At 40.0% G+C, this 18,989-nt stretch overlaps 1 protein-coding gene across 2 annotated transcripts in view; it reads left to right on the top strand.

The window, feature by feature from the left end:
* Positions 1-18,989, top strand: part of mad1l1 (mitotic arrest deficient 1 like 1) — a 62,657-nt gene that overhangs the window by 9,371 nt on the left and 34,297 nt on the right. For both annotated transcript variants that reach the window (XM_078275934.1, XM_078275922.1), the window contains exons 12-15: positions 3,355-3,495; positions 4,015-4,071; positions 6,535-6,626; positions 6,961-7,051. In XM_078275934.1, coding sequence (XP_078132060.1) covers positions 3,355-3,495; positions 4,015-4,071; positions 6,535-6,626; positions 6,961-7,051 — 381 coding nt within the window. The remainder of the gene's footprint in view (positions 1-3,354; positions 3,496-4,014; positions 4,072-6,534; positions 6,627-6,960; positions 7,052-18,989) is intronic.

Below are 18,989 nucleotides of genomic sequence, written 5' to 3'. Positions count from 1 at the left end.
AAATCACACACGCACACTCTCAGGCACCACCATAACTAAGCAGAGCCACAGGCATGCTGAAAATATGTCTCGGCCCCAGATTGATTTGGCAGAGAACGCATTAAACCATTTGCACTTAACCAAGCATTCAGAGGGTGTGGATATCTGTTGTTTAGCATCCAGTCAAGATGGATTAAAAAATATAATCCATTGCAGTTGTTGTTGAATACTGCCTTTTTTTTTTTTTAAATAACTTTGACCCTTTTATTTATTCAGGGATTGTTTGCTGAACATTTTAGTTCTAACCAGCCACATGTTCATAATGTTATATTATGCTTACATTATGATTACAGTTGAGTACATTAATGCCAACAACTATCTACAACTGCCTCAAGTATGCTGTCTTTTATTCATACATTTCTCAAAATAATTTAGTATAATTCCAAAAACAATCTACAACATACTGATGTGATAGCTATGGTAGGGCTGCAACCCATCAATGTTTTTATCATTATAATATATAATATAAGGCTTACTTATCTAGTAATAGCCAGCTACTATTATTGTTACTTTCTGACTAAAAGTAACCTCTCGTTAGATGTAGTAGTAGTAGTAGTAATAATAATAATAATAATAATGGTGTCATTTTCAAAGATGTAGACATTTTATATGTCGTGCAATAACCAAAAAATGTATTAATTGACTTAAACTACGAATCCATTATTAAAATTGTTGTCAATTCATTTTGTACTTATATAAATTCAATGAATCAAGTAACCGTTTGAAGCTCTATACAGATCGCCAGTTCCATACTATTCTGGCGCACAAATCAATAATGATTAAGTGCCTTGCTCAGCTGCACCTTGACAACAGGTTGTTAAGGAAGAGGCAGAGGAGAACACATTTCATCCCCCCCTCTCTGCTACAAGGCTACGTCTCCATGCTACTGTTGCCCTGCTCAGCTGTTTTGTTTCTTATTTTCTTTAGTGGGACAGACTTGCTGACCCATTAGAGGCACAGCCACATCTTCACACCCTATGAAACAGTTGACATAAAAGCAATTTAAAAGAATAGATGATGAAAACAGTAGCTTTATCACACTGTCCTCCCGCTCCCTGTTTGTTTCTGTGTTGTTTTTTTTAAATTAGAGTTTTTATCAGCGAAGAGCCGTCAGATTTTTGATTTAGATTTTTGAGTGAATTTCATTGCATGGTAATAGACAGTAAATAGCCAAAGGGCCCGCTGGATAGGATTGGCAACACACACACACACACACACACACTCAAACACACACACTGACTTCTGAATGTGTTTGTACCTTTTTGTTATTACTTCTGTTCAGTCTATCCTTTGGTTTGTCTTCTTCTTCTTTCGTTTCCAAGGTTCTCACAGGATGTATAAGACAGTTGTGTAATGTTGCGCGACAAATGTTGAATCAAGGAAGATTTCACATAAACGTGTTTTTAAATGAACCAGACTTAGTCATCTTTAAATGGATTATGTTGGTTTTGATCTGGCTAATCAAGTCAGTCTGAATCTGATTAGATACTAGCCTATGAGCAAATCTGACAGAGCAATTGCAGCCTATTATTCATAGATTTTTACATCCAGGAATTACAAGGTGCTTTTAAGCCATTTTAAAAGACAAGACTACTTGGCAATCAGCATATATTACATGCAGTTATCTGAAATGTTATTTACTACCAGTATTTATTACCTGACTTCAAACTGAATCTTACACGCTTTTCCTAATTAGCCCCGTTAATAACAGGCTATTGAGCTTTCAATGACCCTCGACATGCAAGGATGGTTCTCAGCAGCCTGGCCGTTTGTGAGATGTTTATTAAAAGCTTGATTGCTCTAGAATGCAGCCTGCTTTGCGTTGTAATGCAGAGTGGACCAGTGCAGTGAAGGGAGGCTGAGGAGATGCATAATTTTCACACTCTTGACTGACATAGAATTTGCATTAATAAACAGGCTGTTTGCCAGTTTTTAAACAGATTTGATTGTTCTCACTCATCATGTTGCCTGGCTACCAGTACAGATTTACTATGTAACATATGAATTAATCATTGATTAATTTACAAGCTAAAATGTTGTGTCAGGTAAGTTTTTCAGACGTGTAATGGATTGTGCAGTTTTTGAAATGAATGTCTATTACTAAATGGTATTTTCTAGTGCCACAGATAACTAAACCAGTGGCTGATAACGTTGTTGCTTCGTACGATATTAAACATTGACTAGTTGACAGCATTGGTAAATAATATTACATTTTTTTGTCCACTTTTCCAGCGGTTTAGCTGGACACAGTATGCACTTTTCCTATCGCTTCAAACATCCTGAGTCAGTTGAACATATATTGAAAGTAGAGCATAACTTTGTTCTGACATGAATGCAGATGTCAGTGCAGACTAGGGCCCTTGCTGTTTGTTTGTCTTCCATGTCTGTCAACTTCCATTTACTTTCCTCTTCACCCATCACCCACACTCATACATATACTCCTTTTCCATTAGTCTTTCATTTCTAATGCGTCCTGTAGATGGCTGACTTCTCTTTCTATACATTTTTGATTGTGTTTTTTGGGAACCATACCAAGACATGCATGATTTTGTGTGTGAGAATGAACTTACACACTCAAACCTCAAGCATACACACTGACAGACTCGTGAGCTATTTGTAGACGGCGTGTCAGCCTGAGTGACACTTGTGAAGACGTTGACTTGAGCATGTTTTTGTCCTCTCTCTTCTAAGAGAAGCAACTGCTTGGCGGATTGATTTACTGGACAGAGGACAATGTTGAGGACACGTCTTTTATTCCAGCAATATAGAGGGGAGAACATTCATTTGACATTTTTTAAATTATCCCATCTCAGATAAGGGAGATGAGGCAGCATACTATTATATGCTTCATTTGCAAAGACCTTTCTCTGTCATGACTCTGATTATTTTTTTTTTTAATATATATTATTTATCCTTTATCTACAAAGACATTTTTCTGTGATTTGATTATTACATGAGAAGAATGATGGAGCATGACCATAACCCTAAGCTTCTCTTGTCACAGCTTAGATGAGAAAGGCGCAGCTGCCTCATACTTTGTTCCTCATTCACAAAAGCATTTGCCTGTCATATTAAAACACCAAACAGTCATGCAAAAGTAACACAGACAAATCATAAAAACATCAAAGAGCTTTGATATTTTCAGTTTATTCACTCTGATGCACACACACATTAGATATCTGACAGCAAAACACTCTGTAATGTCAAGACTTTCTTCTTCCTCAGCTACATGGAAATGTCCACAGCAGAATTTCCATTTTGGAGTGTTATGTTGATGTGTGTGTGTGTGTGTGTGTGTGTGTGTGTGTGTTACAGGAGCGTGACGGAATGCGTGCCATACTAGAGTCCTATGACAGCGAGCTGGCACCTTCTGAGTACTCTCCTCAACTCAGCAAACGGCTCAGAGAGGCAGAGGACATACTGCAGAAGACACAGAACCACAATGCAGAGATGGAGGTGGGTGTGCAGGCTTGTGCACACACATACACAAATACAACACTTGAATTTAAGTTAGCTTTCATAGTTTATTGTTTTCAAAACAAATTTGAATATAAAGCACTGAATTATACTCCTCTAAGCTGCCGGCCAATTTAGTATGCATGTCGTCGTGTGACACTTTGCTCACAGCTAAAGGCACTGTAAATGTGTGATGCTCTGCTGCTCCTTGTCTACAGGCTCAGTACTTTTGCTTAGTTGAAATATTGACAGATATCTGCACTGAAAACTGATAAAACTGCTGTTGTCGTACACCGGGGCATTGTGAGCAGCACTCGAAGAAAATATGAGAAGCCTAGAGAGTGTCAGTGTTTCATAACGGAATGAAATGCACACTTTGGATAATATATGGTCGCCTCTGCTCTGCTCGCATCCTCTGTTTCTGTCAAGTCTGTATATATCAGTAGGATAAGGACAGGAAGCCATTTTTTTCTATTCTGTGTGCAACTTTTTTTCTATTTGTTCTGTTCTTTGATTCAGGGACAGTTGACCAAAGCACAGGAAGAGACAGGGACTCTGAAACTGCAGCTGCAAACCGTAAGCGCGCACACACACACACACACACACACACACACACACACACACACACACACACACACACACACACACACACGTTGTTTGTAGCATTTTATTCTGTGACCTGCAGGCAAAACACATTTTTTCTTAAATTGTTAACACATTTGATATGTAACTAGTAACTACAAACAAAAAACAGTAATTAGTACTTCATGATTGGTAATTTTAACTTCCGCCACTAGCACTCAAACTGTCTCGGGTATCTTTTTAGTCATGACTGTAATCCTAGCAGGTGTACTTGGCCTTTCTGTGAGTCAAAGATGCTCTAATGCCTCTGTGACTAACATGCTGACTACTAAAACACATTTTCCCAGTGTGCTGAACAATGACGTTGTTCCTGTAGAACCAGTGTTTCCTACACATAGACTAATGTGTGGCAGTGTGCCACACTATCAACACCGGCCGCCGTTTTGTTATTCTTTTTAAAAAAGTTTTTTTTATATATATATATATAAACGCTATTTAAAACGCGTTCAGCTGCATTTCCTTTCCCTGCTCTCCTCCATCTCTCTGTCACTTGTGTCTCGCTCACACACACACACACACACACACACAGCCCCTCCCACCGTGCACACAGCGTTTCCATAAAGGAGAGAAGACGGCTGGCGAAATTCACAAGTTCACGAAAGGTTGGTATGTATCTCGTGAACACCTTTACACAATCGCACATTAAAAAGTGCTATAAAAATATTTTATATTCTGAATACAATGTTGTCAGTGTGTTAATGTTGGAGTCCCGACCCGACTCTTAAGGTGCTGACACACCAAAAAGACGGCCGAGCGTCGGCAGAAAAGGCAATCGGACTGATCAGTCGGGTCCCCGAGGTCCAAAAAGTGCTTCAGAACACACCGAAGAGACGCCGACTTGAGCATACGCTCCGCGCGAAACGTAATACGTCTCATAGCAGCAGGCGGCGCTGCTCTGTATTGTTTCCATTAACAGTCCGATTGTTTCCCAGAAAATGAAAACCGGCAGCTGATTGGACGAACGCGTCACATGGTTCTTTTTTCTACGGAAATACACAGCCAGACTGTCATGGCGGCTTGTTCAGAATACGATCTCATATTGTACTAAAATAGTTCACCGAAACGTGTTTCTGAAAACATTTTATGCGAGAAATGGGCCATGCAGTTGCCGAATCTGTCTTCATTTCAGATTGACAAAGGTCAGTTTAAAAGATTTTCGTCAGATTTTGAGCTCGCCATTTCCGGGCGAGTCCCGACTGCCCTGTCTCCCGACTGAACGTGTCAGGTCGGCCCAAATGAAGGCCGACGGCTCCTCCGACGGACGACGGCACGGGACACACCGAACAGACTCGAGTCACCGACCTCACCAGACGGTCCGACGGCCGATTATCGGCTTGCTGTGTCTCCTCTATTAGCAAACAAGCGATTGCGCCTGCATTAGAAAGTTAACTAGTCGCAAGTTTGCAGTAAAATGCAGTTGAGTTGTCAAGGTCAAAACACGATATGAGTATTGAACAGTATTTTCCGCGAAATTGCTTTCTAATCTGTGGGGAAACACTGAGAACTATTCAAAGGGACAGTCCTATTTACCATTTGAACTCGTATTTATGGTACAATTACATTAGTTTTCTTACGATGAGTACCGTCTCCCTTCTCTTACATTCTGTCAAGAAGCATACTACTAATATTGGAACATTGTTCTTTTTTAAATTGTAACTTGAAGTAAGTAGGTGCCAGGTTGCACTGAATAACTCATTTCTCAATCTCACACTCAGATGAAAAGGGCCACTTCATCTGTTAAGTTTTCTACTGTATATGTAATTTTCTTAATTGAGGGTTGTGGAAATAATAGAAAAGTTAGAAAATCCAAAGTATACTGCTTAAAAATATGATATAAAACTGGGATAAAGCAGATAGTTGGCAGGTGTGACCTAAACTCTCTTACACACTCTGTGACACTGTCATTGGGTCTTCTTATCCCTTCTTTTCATGGGTCCTTGTTGCCAAGGAGACATCAACATAGCCATGGCAATAAGTATTGGCGCGTGAAATCCACCTGTCTGGTATAGCAGTAATTACTTATCCGTCTTGGGAAGACTGGGAGTCAGGATGAACTGAGAGACAGACAGATGCTCAGAAAAGGAGGAAAATGGGTGTGCAAATGGAAATGAGGGATAATTGCAGAGAGGAGAGCAAGATTGAAGAGAAACTAAAGACACAGACAGACTGAAAACAAGTACCGGGGGGGAGTTTGATACATTGTGAAATGGAAATTGATTCAGTCAGTGGACTAATGGTGTATAAAGGATACATGTGTTTGTTTGGATGTCTGTCTCTAAAAGATAGTAGCACACTAGAATAGAGTCCTCAGGATCCATGCAAAAGGTTTCTGCAGGCACACGGCCAAAGGTGGTCTGATGTTAGTGCACCAGGCCCATTTTCTTCTGTCTGTCCCAGGTGGAGCTGGAGCTGGAGTCTCTAAAGAAGCACCAGGCCTCTGCTGCTGACAGCAACTCTTCAGTGAACAAAGAAGAGGTCAGCATACTCAGGTAGTTCACACACACACACACACACACACACACACACACACAATGCCTGCACCAGAGAAAGCATAGCATACTGAGTGACAGCAGTGAAGGTGTGGATAACGAGTAGAAGAACCATCATGTAAAAACGAAACAGGAACACGGTAACGCTGGATATAACGCGTTGCAAAGACACCCAATTCAAAACCTGAGACATTAGAGTCATGCATATAACAAGGGTGGATTAACTTGTCTGTGAGCAGAGCTATACCTCCAGGATTAACCTATCGAGTCAACAATGTGCATAGTCGTCATATTAATAAACAAGTCAGTGAATGTGTGTGCATGCATTTTTCAGACAGAAAATTGAAGATTTAGAGGCAGAGCGGCAGCGTCTGGAGGAGCAGAACAACATTCTGGAGATGAGACTGGAGAGACACAAACTACAGGTAGGCACCAAGACTTCCCTGCAACCGTTTTATGTGATGGATTTACTCGTCTGGCACAAAGGAACCAATTTAATAACCCCAAAGGCAGCAGCCTAGCCCGTATGACATTGCAGATTGAGTCACACAAACGCTTCCCCTTTCTGCCAGTTTTTCATGTACAATTGGACCCAAGTGTGATTCCAGCAGCGTCCAATGGAAAAGTTGTCGAACCTGTGGTTGATTAAAAGTCCTCCTTTATTGGGAGAAGGGATCAGAAGAGACAGATATAGATTTATATATAAAAAGAGATATATCAGCAAAATAAATGAAGACCTTCCCTATTGTCAGCTGGGAATGAAACTGGCTGAAATTAAATGAATCCTGGTTGGTAGCCACCTTAACATCACTCGCACACACAAATACGCACATGCGTGCATCTAATCCGTCTACTTTCATCTTGCAAAGTTACTTAACTATCTCCCTCAGTTATACCCGATCCCTTCTCCTTTTAAATTGGCTGTGTGTGCCCGTTTCATCTCAGTCAGGTCTTCTAACTCCCCTGACTCATACTGTGCCAAACTAAGCCTACCGGGGCACTTTAATGAAACGTGTGTGGGCAAGCGTGTTGGTTCCATTTAGCCGTTGGGTGAATGAAATCCACGTGCTCTCAAGCATGACCACCTTTAAGGCAATTTGTGTGTGTGTGTGTGTGTGTGTGTGTGTGTGTGTGTGTGTGTGTGTGAGATTAGTTCTTAAGAGTTCATTTTTACCACTCGTCCATGGTCAAATGCACACAAAGAGACCTCTACATCAGACCGAGGGAGGAGATGAGTGACTGAATGGAGAAGCATTTGAAAGGAGAATTGAATGCTTGAATACATTGACATTGGGATTTTTCATTATATCAACTTGCACGTCAGATTCTTGTAGCCTAACCCATCATTTCCAGCAGTCTTTATATTGAGATCATACGGAGTAGTGTGACTGTCAACTGCTCAGATTACCGGTGCAAGGAGAGTGCTTTCCATGGACTTGTGCTCAATCATCCCCACCAGTAATCTGTCAGGAGGCACTCCTGAGAGTTTCAGATTTTCTTCTTAAAAAGATCTTTCTTTTTAAAGAGCTGTACACCTTTTTATTGTTTATTGTACAACAAATGCTTTTGATTTAATCTGTCATGCGATTAAAAAGTACTCATTAGGGATATGGCGGTTTAAAACTTTCATGCTACAGTTATTGTGACCGAAAACATCATGGAAAATGGTATTATCACAATATTGCATCAAACTTTGCTAAAATACTGGTAGTGTGAGCCGTGTGTAGCTGAAATGAATCTTGAGGCAGCAAGTTTTCGTCAAATGCATGCTCTCTCTCTTTCTTGGTTATCAGCACCAAACGGTTTGCACTTCAGTAGGTTGACTCGCTGATGGTGGCATGGTCATGGTAGCTAAAGCCAGACGAGCTTTGGGCCAAATTTGCATCATGCGAGCTGTGACTTGCAACATGAAATAATTTCCTCTCCTGTTCATTTTGACATGTTTTTAAATAATCAAAACCAATACCAAATGGGATTATTCTCTTGTTTATATGCACTGGTTAGGAGATGCCTGTCATCATAGAAGCTTAAAACACGATTTTACAGAGTGGTCTCTCTCCTTAACAGGTTTAAAAAGAGAGAATGTTGCGCACATCCATGTAGTTGCTGGTGCAGGACAAAAAAGTAGGCCTCCTTGCTGTGCAAAACTGCTGCTAGTGCATCTCTAATACTCTACTTGTCTTCTTTAAAGTGCCCATATTATGAAAAAAAACACTTTTTCTGGGATTTGGGGTGTTCTTTTGTGTCTCTGGTGCTTCCGCAGGCATACAAACTTTGAAAAAAAAATCCATCCATGCTGTTTAGAGTGAGATACGGTTTCTGAATGTGTCCTGCCTTCAGTCTCCGGGTGAGCTGTTCAAAATCGGCACGGCTTGTGACGTCACAAGCCGAAACGAGCTGGCTAACCGCAACCGTTAGCTCGTAGCATTAGCGTTAGCATGCTAATGCTAACTCTAGCATGCTACCTTGTTCTCAATAGCAAAGCACTGCTACAACACGCACAAGTTCACCATAATCTACAAAAGAACTACTTACATGTGCGCCCTCATTTAGAAGTCTCCCAGCTAATCCTGCCTTGTAACTGACCGAAGTTGGAGAAACAGCCTTTCTTTTACTGTCTATGGAGCTAGCTAGCTGACATGATCTACATCTGAGCTACTGCGCATGTGCAATCAAAGATAGTACAGAAGAAGAAGAAAAGAGGTCTCACTCTGTAGCTAAAACAGAGACCAGGTGAAAAGAGGATCTGCAGCAGTGAGAGAGAGCTGTGCAGTACAACAAAAATATGGTGTTTTTTGAAAATTAAACCATGTAAACCTATTCTGGTACAACCTTAAAATACAATTATGAACCTGAAAATGAGCATAATATGGGCACTTTAACATACTATACTATGGAAACACTAACCCATCTGGACGAGTACATTTGAAGTTTCAATGTGTTTTGTAAACTTAATTTCTACAAGTGGTACAATAAAACCTGTGTATTTTGGATACATCTTTGAAAGCAGTCATTAGCCTATGTTTTCCTTTCCAGTTCACTTCAAAATCTAAGTCGTCAGATTTTTGACTATTTTTGTTTTTAATTCTATGTTTCTTTGAGCAGTTTTTTGTCTTCTAATGCATGGTTGCGGTTGTTGGTCATGCCAACTATTGCATTCTCTCCTTTTAGAAGGGAGGGAAGTGTCAGCTTTAAGATTATAGTATGTATGTATGGAAAGGCGCGAAACTGCAAAGCTTTCATCTTTTTTATTTTCAGAACTACTGGATTCTTTATTTATTCCAAACATTAATTATTGATGATGACAGCGACGTAAACTCATAACGTCCTGCGCTCCAGATGTTTTTTTCCGCCACCTACTCGGTTGTCCAGAATAGTAAATGTAGAGGCTTTATGAATTGGTTATAGGTGCTACCAGTTTGGCGACAGAGAGGAGCAAAATATAAACTTAACATTCTTTGCTTTGTAGGCTAAAACAGTGACAGGGTAGGTTGAAGGGTGGTTTTAAGGACATTTGCTCCAAATTTGTCTGACAAGGTCATGTCAAAGAACCTGCAGTCAACATTTAGTCTTATTATGAAGAACACTTATTTACAGCCTGTTCTGCTCTCCTCCATGTGTGTTCCGTCTTAACTTACGAAGCACCTCTGTTTTAGACAGGTGCTGTTTTTGTTTAGACCCTGTTTTTTTTTCTGGAGAGAAACCATGGTTATTTTGAGCACATGGGATGTAAATGACATCAACATCATCATGGCTTCAACAAGTACGGCAGAATTCCAGCTTTTTCTAATTTAGCTCATAAGAAAATGGTCTTGCACTGCAGAATGTGGATGCAATAATAGTAGACTTAATACTGCTGTACTTTTTGCTCTTGCTGTCATGCCAGTGTCTAGGCGTTGCAAGAGGTTGCATCAACGTAGTCTCTCTGTTGTACATGTGCTTTCATGGGCATGCCAAATTGTATAATACTCCATTTTTGCCACAGCAACATTATGTTTCGACATTACTTGGCAGATTGAAGGAGACATAGTACTAGGTGAAAAAGCTATTCATATTTTGTCTTGACTATGACATGCTTGTAGGTAAGGTTTTTTCAGTAGGTATTAAGCAGTGCCCCTGCTGTTGTAGTGATGTTATTTGAAGGTTTGCTGTTTTTACCTATTTAAAGGTTAAATCAAAGTTGAAATCAAGCATAAATATGACTAAATATTTAGAGTGGGGTATTATGCTCATTTTCAGGTTCATAATTGTATTTTGAGGTTGTACCAGAATAGGTTTACATGGTTTAATTTTGAGAAAACACCATATTTTTGTTGTACTGCACATTGCTGCAGCTCCTCTTTTCCCCCTGTGTTCAGGTCTCTGTTTTAGCTACAGAGTGAGACCTCTCATTGCTGTAACATCTTTGTTGGCAGTCGCACATGTGCAGTAGCTAGGTAAGCTCCCATCATCTAGCTAGCTGTTTGTTTCTACAACTTCAGTAGTACAAGGCAGGATTAGCCGGGAGACTTCTTCTAAACGAGGGCGCACTTCCAACTTTGCGTGGAATACCTGCAGAACAGGGACATGTAAGTAGTTATTTTGTAGATTATAGTAAACTAGTGTGTGTTGTAGCAGTGTTTTGCCATTCAGAACGAGCTAGCATGCTACGGTTAGCCACCTTGTTTTGAACAGCTCACCCGGAGACTGAAGGCAGGACACATTCAGAAACCCGTATCTCACTCAAAACAGCATGGATGTTTTTTTTCCCCCAAGTCTGTATGCGTGTGGAAGCACCAGAGACACGATATAACACCCCAAATCCCAGAAAAAGTGATTCTTTCATAATATGGGCACTTTAAGACCTGCAAGCAATCCCTTGAGCCTGTGTTGTTTTTGCTTTTGCCTCCCTAGTAGTGGGGCTAAAAATATATCCTGAACATGGGGTTTTATAGCACTGGGCAAGTAGTAGTCAAGATATTTTGCTTTGTTGCTTTTTGTAATGTTTAACATAGGACACACTAGATAATTGCAGATGACACTTCTGCTAGCAGTGAAAATAAAACCAGAGCCTGCTTAAACAGCCCTTGGGACATGAACACTTACCACTTTTTATAAACCAAATTTCCTTTGGGCAACGTTGTCCCTTCCAACTATATTTCACTGAGACAATTAAATACGATAGTGTTAAAGACACAGACATTTTAATGACAATGTCAAAGACAGTGCTATTTACCAATGTCCTTTTAAGACAGCCAAATCCTGAAATTAATGAGGTTGTTGCATACTGTCAACAGTTAAGCTCAGATTGATGATGATGATATTGGCGGCTGAAGGATGGCAGCAACAATTGGCGGGCAAGAGGGAGCTGTCTCTTCAATCAGGTTTTAGTTTTGAAATTGTATAAATCTTTGAGAACCTTCCCTTTTATGACTATGAAGCTTGTGTTCCAGTGTTATAACTGTACACTGCCTACTGAGATTCTTTCCCACCAGATATTGTATCTTCCCATCACAGGTCTGGCATGTTGGGACTCATCATGACGCTTCTCTATAAAATTGATAACCGCCTTCTGACTTTTGAGCCAAAGAGATGATGGCAGCACAGCTCCATTCGTATCCAGTAAATCAGTGAAGTGATTTGAGATGTCTGAAAGGAGTACCTATTCCCCCTTCAGCCTGCTCAGTGTAAGATGCAATTTGAGAGAGAAATGTCAGTAATGACACATTTGATTTAACATACAAGTATTTTTGTTTTGCTTCTATTTCGAGACTTCCAAAAGGAAATCAAATGGGAAAAGTTTCTAAATACAACTTTTCAAAGCCATAATCAGTAATTTCTTGACCATATGAATTGCAGCTATATCTTATTATACAGATACATATTTCAGTGATAAAACCGAGAATACCCCTCTGTCTAGCGCTGGCACAGCAACTGGGAATCCAATTACCAGCAAAAAGACACAAGAAAGGTCACTCCTAACACTTAGTTCATACAGGTGAGATGGTTCAACGTGACAAACCTGTCGATGAGTAAGAGGATTACATATTGCACATTCTAGTTATTCCTGAAGGCATTTTTGGCACTGTACTTGTCTCCATCTTGAAAATGTGTTAAACTAAGAAGGAAGGGGAGAGACCTTGCAGCTCTGCAGTACTTATTGGAAGAATCTGCCGCTCTTTGCCTTCATGCTAACTCGCCACAACCTTAACCTACCCTTGCTGCTCAGGTCCCTGTCGCAGAGCCTACCACAGATTCTGATGCTAAAACTTCATGGTCTAAAAAGCTCTTCAGCTCCACCTTTATCCAGGCCTTTCAGCTGGTCCTATACCCCAGTTGGCCTGCAAGGAGGAGCACGTCGTCTCAGCAGTCCACCGACATTAGTACTTGGCTTTCATTACTTCTTGCCTCCATCATTTTGTCAGGAATAACAGACCTGCCAACATGTATGCATTTTTCGTACTCGGCACGCATTTTGACCCTTAAGTACGCTTATACGATTCACTGCTCTCTAGGTACGCATTTTGTTGCATCTTTCATTTCTTTCATTTCAATCTACATCTATGACGTTGATTCTGCCGCTGAGCCACAGCGTGTAAGTGGAGTGAAAAGCTTTCGGCCAATCAGAGCGCTGTATTTTAACCCTCTGCCCACCTGCCCCTCCTGGCCAAATGCTTCGCGCGTTTAATTCAATTCAGTGCCTCAAGCAAGCCAGGCTGTCCGGATAACTGAAGGCTTGTATGCCATGGCTGAACCGCCTCAAAAGGTTCGGAAACCACAGCGATTTCTTGACAGCAATCGGGAGAGATGGCCTTCCCTCCACATGTCCAGGTTACCTCATCACGCGTTCTGCACCGTGATCATTGATATCATTCACGAAGGGACAACAGGTAACGAACACAGTCCCACACGCAAATACTGAGTCGGGTATGGCTGCAGCCTGCAGACCTCATGTCTCATGCCTCCCATGCCCGCTAACTTATTTGTGACTTAATTTAGAAAATAATTCACGATTCCGTAGGCTATTCTGAACATCTGAATTTACTGTTGGACATGCCCAGGCATGAGACGGGAGTAGCATGAGACAGGAGGTCTCCAGGCTACAAGCCATGCACTCTTGCAAATACTCCCCCCCCCCCCCCCCCCGAAACATAATGATATTAAAAATAAAAGGATGATAAGAAAAACATGTTCATAGTGTCAATAGGCTAGCCTATCACAACCGCCATCCTTCCCATTAGTTGGGGGCAGTTAGAAAAGTGGTGGAATGGCTAGAAAACTAGAAGGTTTTAGACAGGCCAGGTGCTGATTAACGTAAGATAAAGGTAACAGTTAGGACAGTGAAGTGACACTGAATGTAAATATAACTTTTAACTGTTTATTTACAAGAAAACTCCACAGGACCTCTTTAACTAATGATTTGGAGGATACCAGATATCTGTGTCCAGGACATAGCCTTACAAGGATGCCCATTACCAAACAAATCTTTCTCAGTGCATAGTGGATGCTGTTGCAGCTACTCCTACTCTTAACTCCATGTTGAGCTTTCAGGCCCCAATTGACTTATGTCTACCTTCCACCAGGGACCTGTTTAAGAGACTCTATCAAGACATTGGTGCTGCAGCTAGCCGGCCATCCTCAAATGTTACCCATGCAGGAAAAACCAATGAAGTGTAACCTCTGTGTAGATTCATCCATGGTTTCCTCATTGCCTTAGGGACAGAAGTACAGTACTGCATAAGAGCTGCTCTGCTTGATGCACTTTTGCCATATGTAAGCCCACAGATGATGGACCAAATATGAGGACAAAGCATTAGTGCCATCACTAATATACAGTACATATTTTATAAACAGTTTTTACTCAAAGGATGGGTATATCCCAGATTTCTGTCACTACCTCAATGCGGATGATGTACACTTCCAACATTACATCTTTTTTTATATTTATGTTAATGTGATCCCTAAATACAACCATATATTGCATAGTATAATAATAGTTTTTCTTGATTCTTAAATAAGAAAAAAGTAGTTTTATAAAAACAAATTGTTGACGGTAAACTCTCTGCATCCAGAGTAACCAGGATACCTTTTCTGTTCTATTTTTTTTATTTTTTTTATTTCTATTTGTTCATTTACATTCACCACCATCGGATCGGGGTAGCATAAATCTCAGAGCTGGACAGCTACATCTGTATGGCCAGTACCAGTAGGTACCAGTTTTTTGTCTTTTTGGTAATTTGGGTGAACTGATCCTTTTTAAATGCACCTCTGATTTCCTTGGTACAGGTATAGTTAATTTAAAAAGGAGAGTAGCTAAAAGCCAATGTCGAGAAAGGAGCTCCAATGTGTTTTTGATGATGTGACGTGAGTGGAAGAGGTTTGTTTCTCCGCTGTCTCTTCTGTCTCTCCATTCAACCTCACTTCATCAGTTCATGTGGTTCAAGGGTCTGTGTATGTGCGTTTCTTCTTCGTTATTTTTTTTTAATCGTACCCCTCTGCTCTCACACTCATGCACAATCACTCACCTTTAGTGTGTCACCTGTTCCATCAGTGACTCATGGGTTCCCTGTGGGCAGTGCTGTATTTAGTATATAAGTGGATGCTTCAGAGCGATTTGTTTAGCTGTGTCAAAAACAGACATTGCTCTCTGGACTTCGGTCTCCCCCTCCCTCCTTTACTGTGCCCCTCTTACTCTCTCTATGCCCCCACTCCCTTTCTTTCTCATGCTCCTGATCTTCTGGTCTTTTGCTCTATCTCCCTGCCTCTTTTATTTATTTATTTATTTTTTTATAACAGACTCTGCTCCCTGGTATTAGATGTGTTGTTATTGTTGTTCTATGAATAAGAGATATGTAGCCTTGGGCACTTAGGATGGCACTCCACCTTGCTGCACTGTAAATACTGTGTGGAAGAGTAGGCTGTATATATGCATGTAAACACACACACACACACACACACACAAAAATAGGCCAACTGTAATATTAAGCAGTTTGTTTACATCCACTTTAAAACTTTTTGATGTTGCTGCAGTGAACTAAATTATAATTTATAAACCACTTTCCCTTTTTTCTTAAATTCAGACTTGCATGTGTAGTGAAAGGTAAGGATACCTTTATCTGATTTACGTATGATCATCCCTATTTGAATTTTAGGATTTCATGTTTCTTATTTTAGTGGATCATACTTAATCACTTGATGACTTTTTTGTCTGTTGTAGTCTCTTTTTCTGAACAGAAGGTAAAATGGATGAAGACAAGAAGATGGCCTTTGTTTTCCAGTTTCTCACTCTAGTTTGATATTCAAAGAGAGTTCAACCAATTTAAAAAAAAGATTACGCTGCTACTTGGCTTACTTTGAAATTGGTGTGCTTTAATGCCAAAGAGAAATACATTTCCTTTGTTTTTGCTGTCGAGCAGTCAATTAAAACTTTGCCCCTCGGCTCGGTCCACGCATTCAAAAAGTAAAATATGAATGCCACGGCCAAATCATTCTAATTTTCTTTAGCCTGGCCTAATTTTAAGGAAGTGTGATTGAAATAGTTTTTTCGCTTTTTGACAGCACGTAGCTGTTGGCTGCGTTTTGAGGACCTTTCTCTTCTTTTTGTGCTAGGTTTATGGCTCTAATCTACATATCTGTCTCACACTATCTGGCTCTCTTTTCCATTTTCTCTTGCTGTTTATTACAACGCCCATACAGAGGCATCCTTAAATAAACCCTCCATATACAGATGTAGAACTTCAAAAGATTTGCGCAGGAAGAAAATAAGTCTTGACTTTATCTGGCTGTGACGTGTGTGCAGTCCAGTTGAAAATGTTTAGATATAAATACGCACATTCTCTGTTCCTTTTTTTGGAAAGCTCAATCCCTCTGTTCCTTTTAAATTATACAAAGTGTTATTTATAAGCGTACAAGGCATTTTCCCTTTACACTGCAGGCAATGATAACCCAACCCTCTTTGTTTCTATCGTGTTTTTTTTCTATGTCCTTCACCGTTTCCCATCTTCTTCATATCCCTTTTCTCCTTGTCTGCCTCCTGCTCTTCCACACTCCTGTTGTTTATTTGGCAACCGTCGCTTGGGGGCATATGGAATCTAATTTAGTCAGTAATCAAGAGCTTAGATTGGTCTTTGTGCATGTTGTGTGTGCTCCTGTTTGTGTCTGTGTATCCTTATATTGGCATTAAGCTAAGATGGACTCTTCTCATTTACCCAGACCTTAAAGAGTCAAAAGAAAACAAAGCAAAATACAGAAGGAAATCAAGTTTTCAGGAAACAACGTACCCATTTTTGCTTTAGCTTCTTATTTTGCGTTTTCTCTTTTTCTCTCTAACATCCATCTAGGGCTGGGCAATACCAAAATCTTCTATCCCAAATTAGGTCTTTTCGTACCTCGATAACGCTAATATCACGATATAGATGTATACGAAATGTTTACTTAAACTCTTCTGTTGCCAGTGTTTTAGTGTCAGCAAATTAAGTGTTTATAAAACAATCCCTAAACTATTTGAATAGCCTACATATTTATGTTATTTATGCAAGTATATGGACCTTAACATGATTCTATGGTTAGACATTATACATTTAATAAATACTTTCATTCGCTGCAAACCAGTGCAGGGTATTCTGCTGCTGTGGTCCACACTGCTCTGTGCTGAGGGCAAAGAGTAGCACACTGGGAAATAAAGCAGGTAGGCAGTCTGATGCTCATATCTTCACTTTATGCTCCTGTAGCCTCTGTAGAGAGGATTTTGCCAGGCTAGGTAAAGCAGAGCAGTCAAAGGTTACACATAAAATAAATATCTTTAGATACATTAAGTTGGAAATAAAATGACTTGTTTGAATGCCCTGTCTCCTACACAAGCAGACCTGCTTCATCCATGCGATGTTGGCGTCACCATTAATTGCATCGGACAAATAAGCTACAAAGCGATCCATTAAATTGATGCTATATCCTGTGAAAGTCTAAATGTTTTCATACATCTGTGTTTTTCCATCTAACCATCTTTTTATGCACATTTATTATTTAATTTATGCACATTTTTTAATTTGTACATAAAAAAAAAAGTGACTTATTGTCACTCATGCTTCCACTCCGCTAAGGAGACAAAAAATAGCAGCAAATGTAAACATCAGCTCTGTATTGAACGATAGATAAGAGCTTTATTGTCATTGCATGTTAAACACAACAAAATTTAGTTTGGCAGCAATCCGTGAGCAATTGATGAGACTGTAACCTTCCTCGAATTATTAATACATGAAACAAACATTTTATTTTCCATATTGTTTTGCAAATGGTTTTCAACCAGTTGAGGTGTGACTGGCCCTCTGACTGGAGAATTAGTGCCACCAGCTCTTTATGGTGAAGCTCCTAATGTTCACATAACAGTAGTGGATGGAAATGCACACTATTCAAATTCACATTTTCTTTTGTCGTTTGTTTCTGGAAATGTAGATGCTGTTTGATCACATAACCAAGAAAGGTCAGACCTGCTTATAAAGCAACCTGAAGTACTTTAAATAATGTTTTAAAACGTTATTTAAAAGCAATCTCTTTTACTATCTAAAATCTAACAGTGGCAAGCAAAGGGAATGGAGACAGGGCCATTTATTACATCCAAAACCTTTTCAGCCGCACTTGAGTGGACAATATGAAAAAGAAATTAGGGATTAATTAGCAACAGAGTGTGTAATATTAAGCACTTTTGTGCATACACTTACCTCTCACCTCCTCCATATTTATTCCTCTGAATCAATTGGAAAACGGTCACGATCAGTCGAACGACGAACGCCGTGCGACCAATAACCAGTAACATAGCTCAAACACAGCGTTCGTGATTCGACTGATCAAGATGGCGCCCGCATGTAAACATGAACGCTACTGTCTTTATAATCTATCTTTTTAATAGACTGTCTGTACACTTACAAAGTTCTCAATGCTTCGGTTTACATGTAGGGACCCTCATTATGCTACCGTTGATGTTTGGTGCTATTTTGAGCCTTGTTAGTGGTATAAAATAGCGATTTACCCTCTGCCCCGAAAGGTAGCATTAGCAGCTAATCACCAGTTCGCGCTAGCTTGTTTCAAGCTAGAGACACATTTGATTAGCATGAAAACATGTCCTAGAGAACGGTTGACTCGGTACACATATGTTATTAACCCCTAGGTTCATTTTGCGCCGGAATTGTCCTTTAAGTGCAATCATAGTTTTAGTTATTGTGCGGACGTATCTGGTGTTTTGTTTAGCTTTTGCAGCACACATATTCTAAAGGCCTGTGAGTTGTGTGAGAACTTAAAATGCTGTTTACTTAATCAATAGGGGAAAAACGTGCATGGAGGAAGAATGGGCAGAGACTCTAGATATCAATACTTTTTAGCCCTGTTTTC

Source organism: Sander vitreus, chromosome 2 (assembly GCF_031162955.1).
Source record: "Sander vitreus isolate 19-12246 chromosome 2, sanVit1, whole genome shotgun sequence".
Taxonomy (NCBI): domain Eukaryota; kingdom Metazoa; phylum Chordata; class Actinopteri; order Perciformes; family Percidae; genus Sander; species Sander vitreus.
Note: the sequence above shows the minus strand (reverse complement) of the source record. Positions and strands in the feature narration are given on the sequence as shown.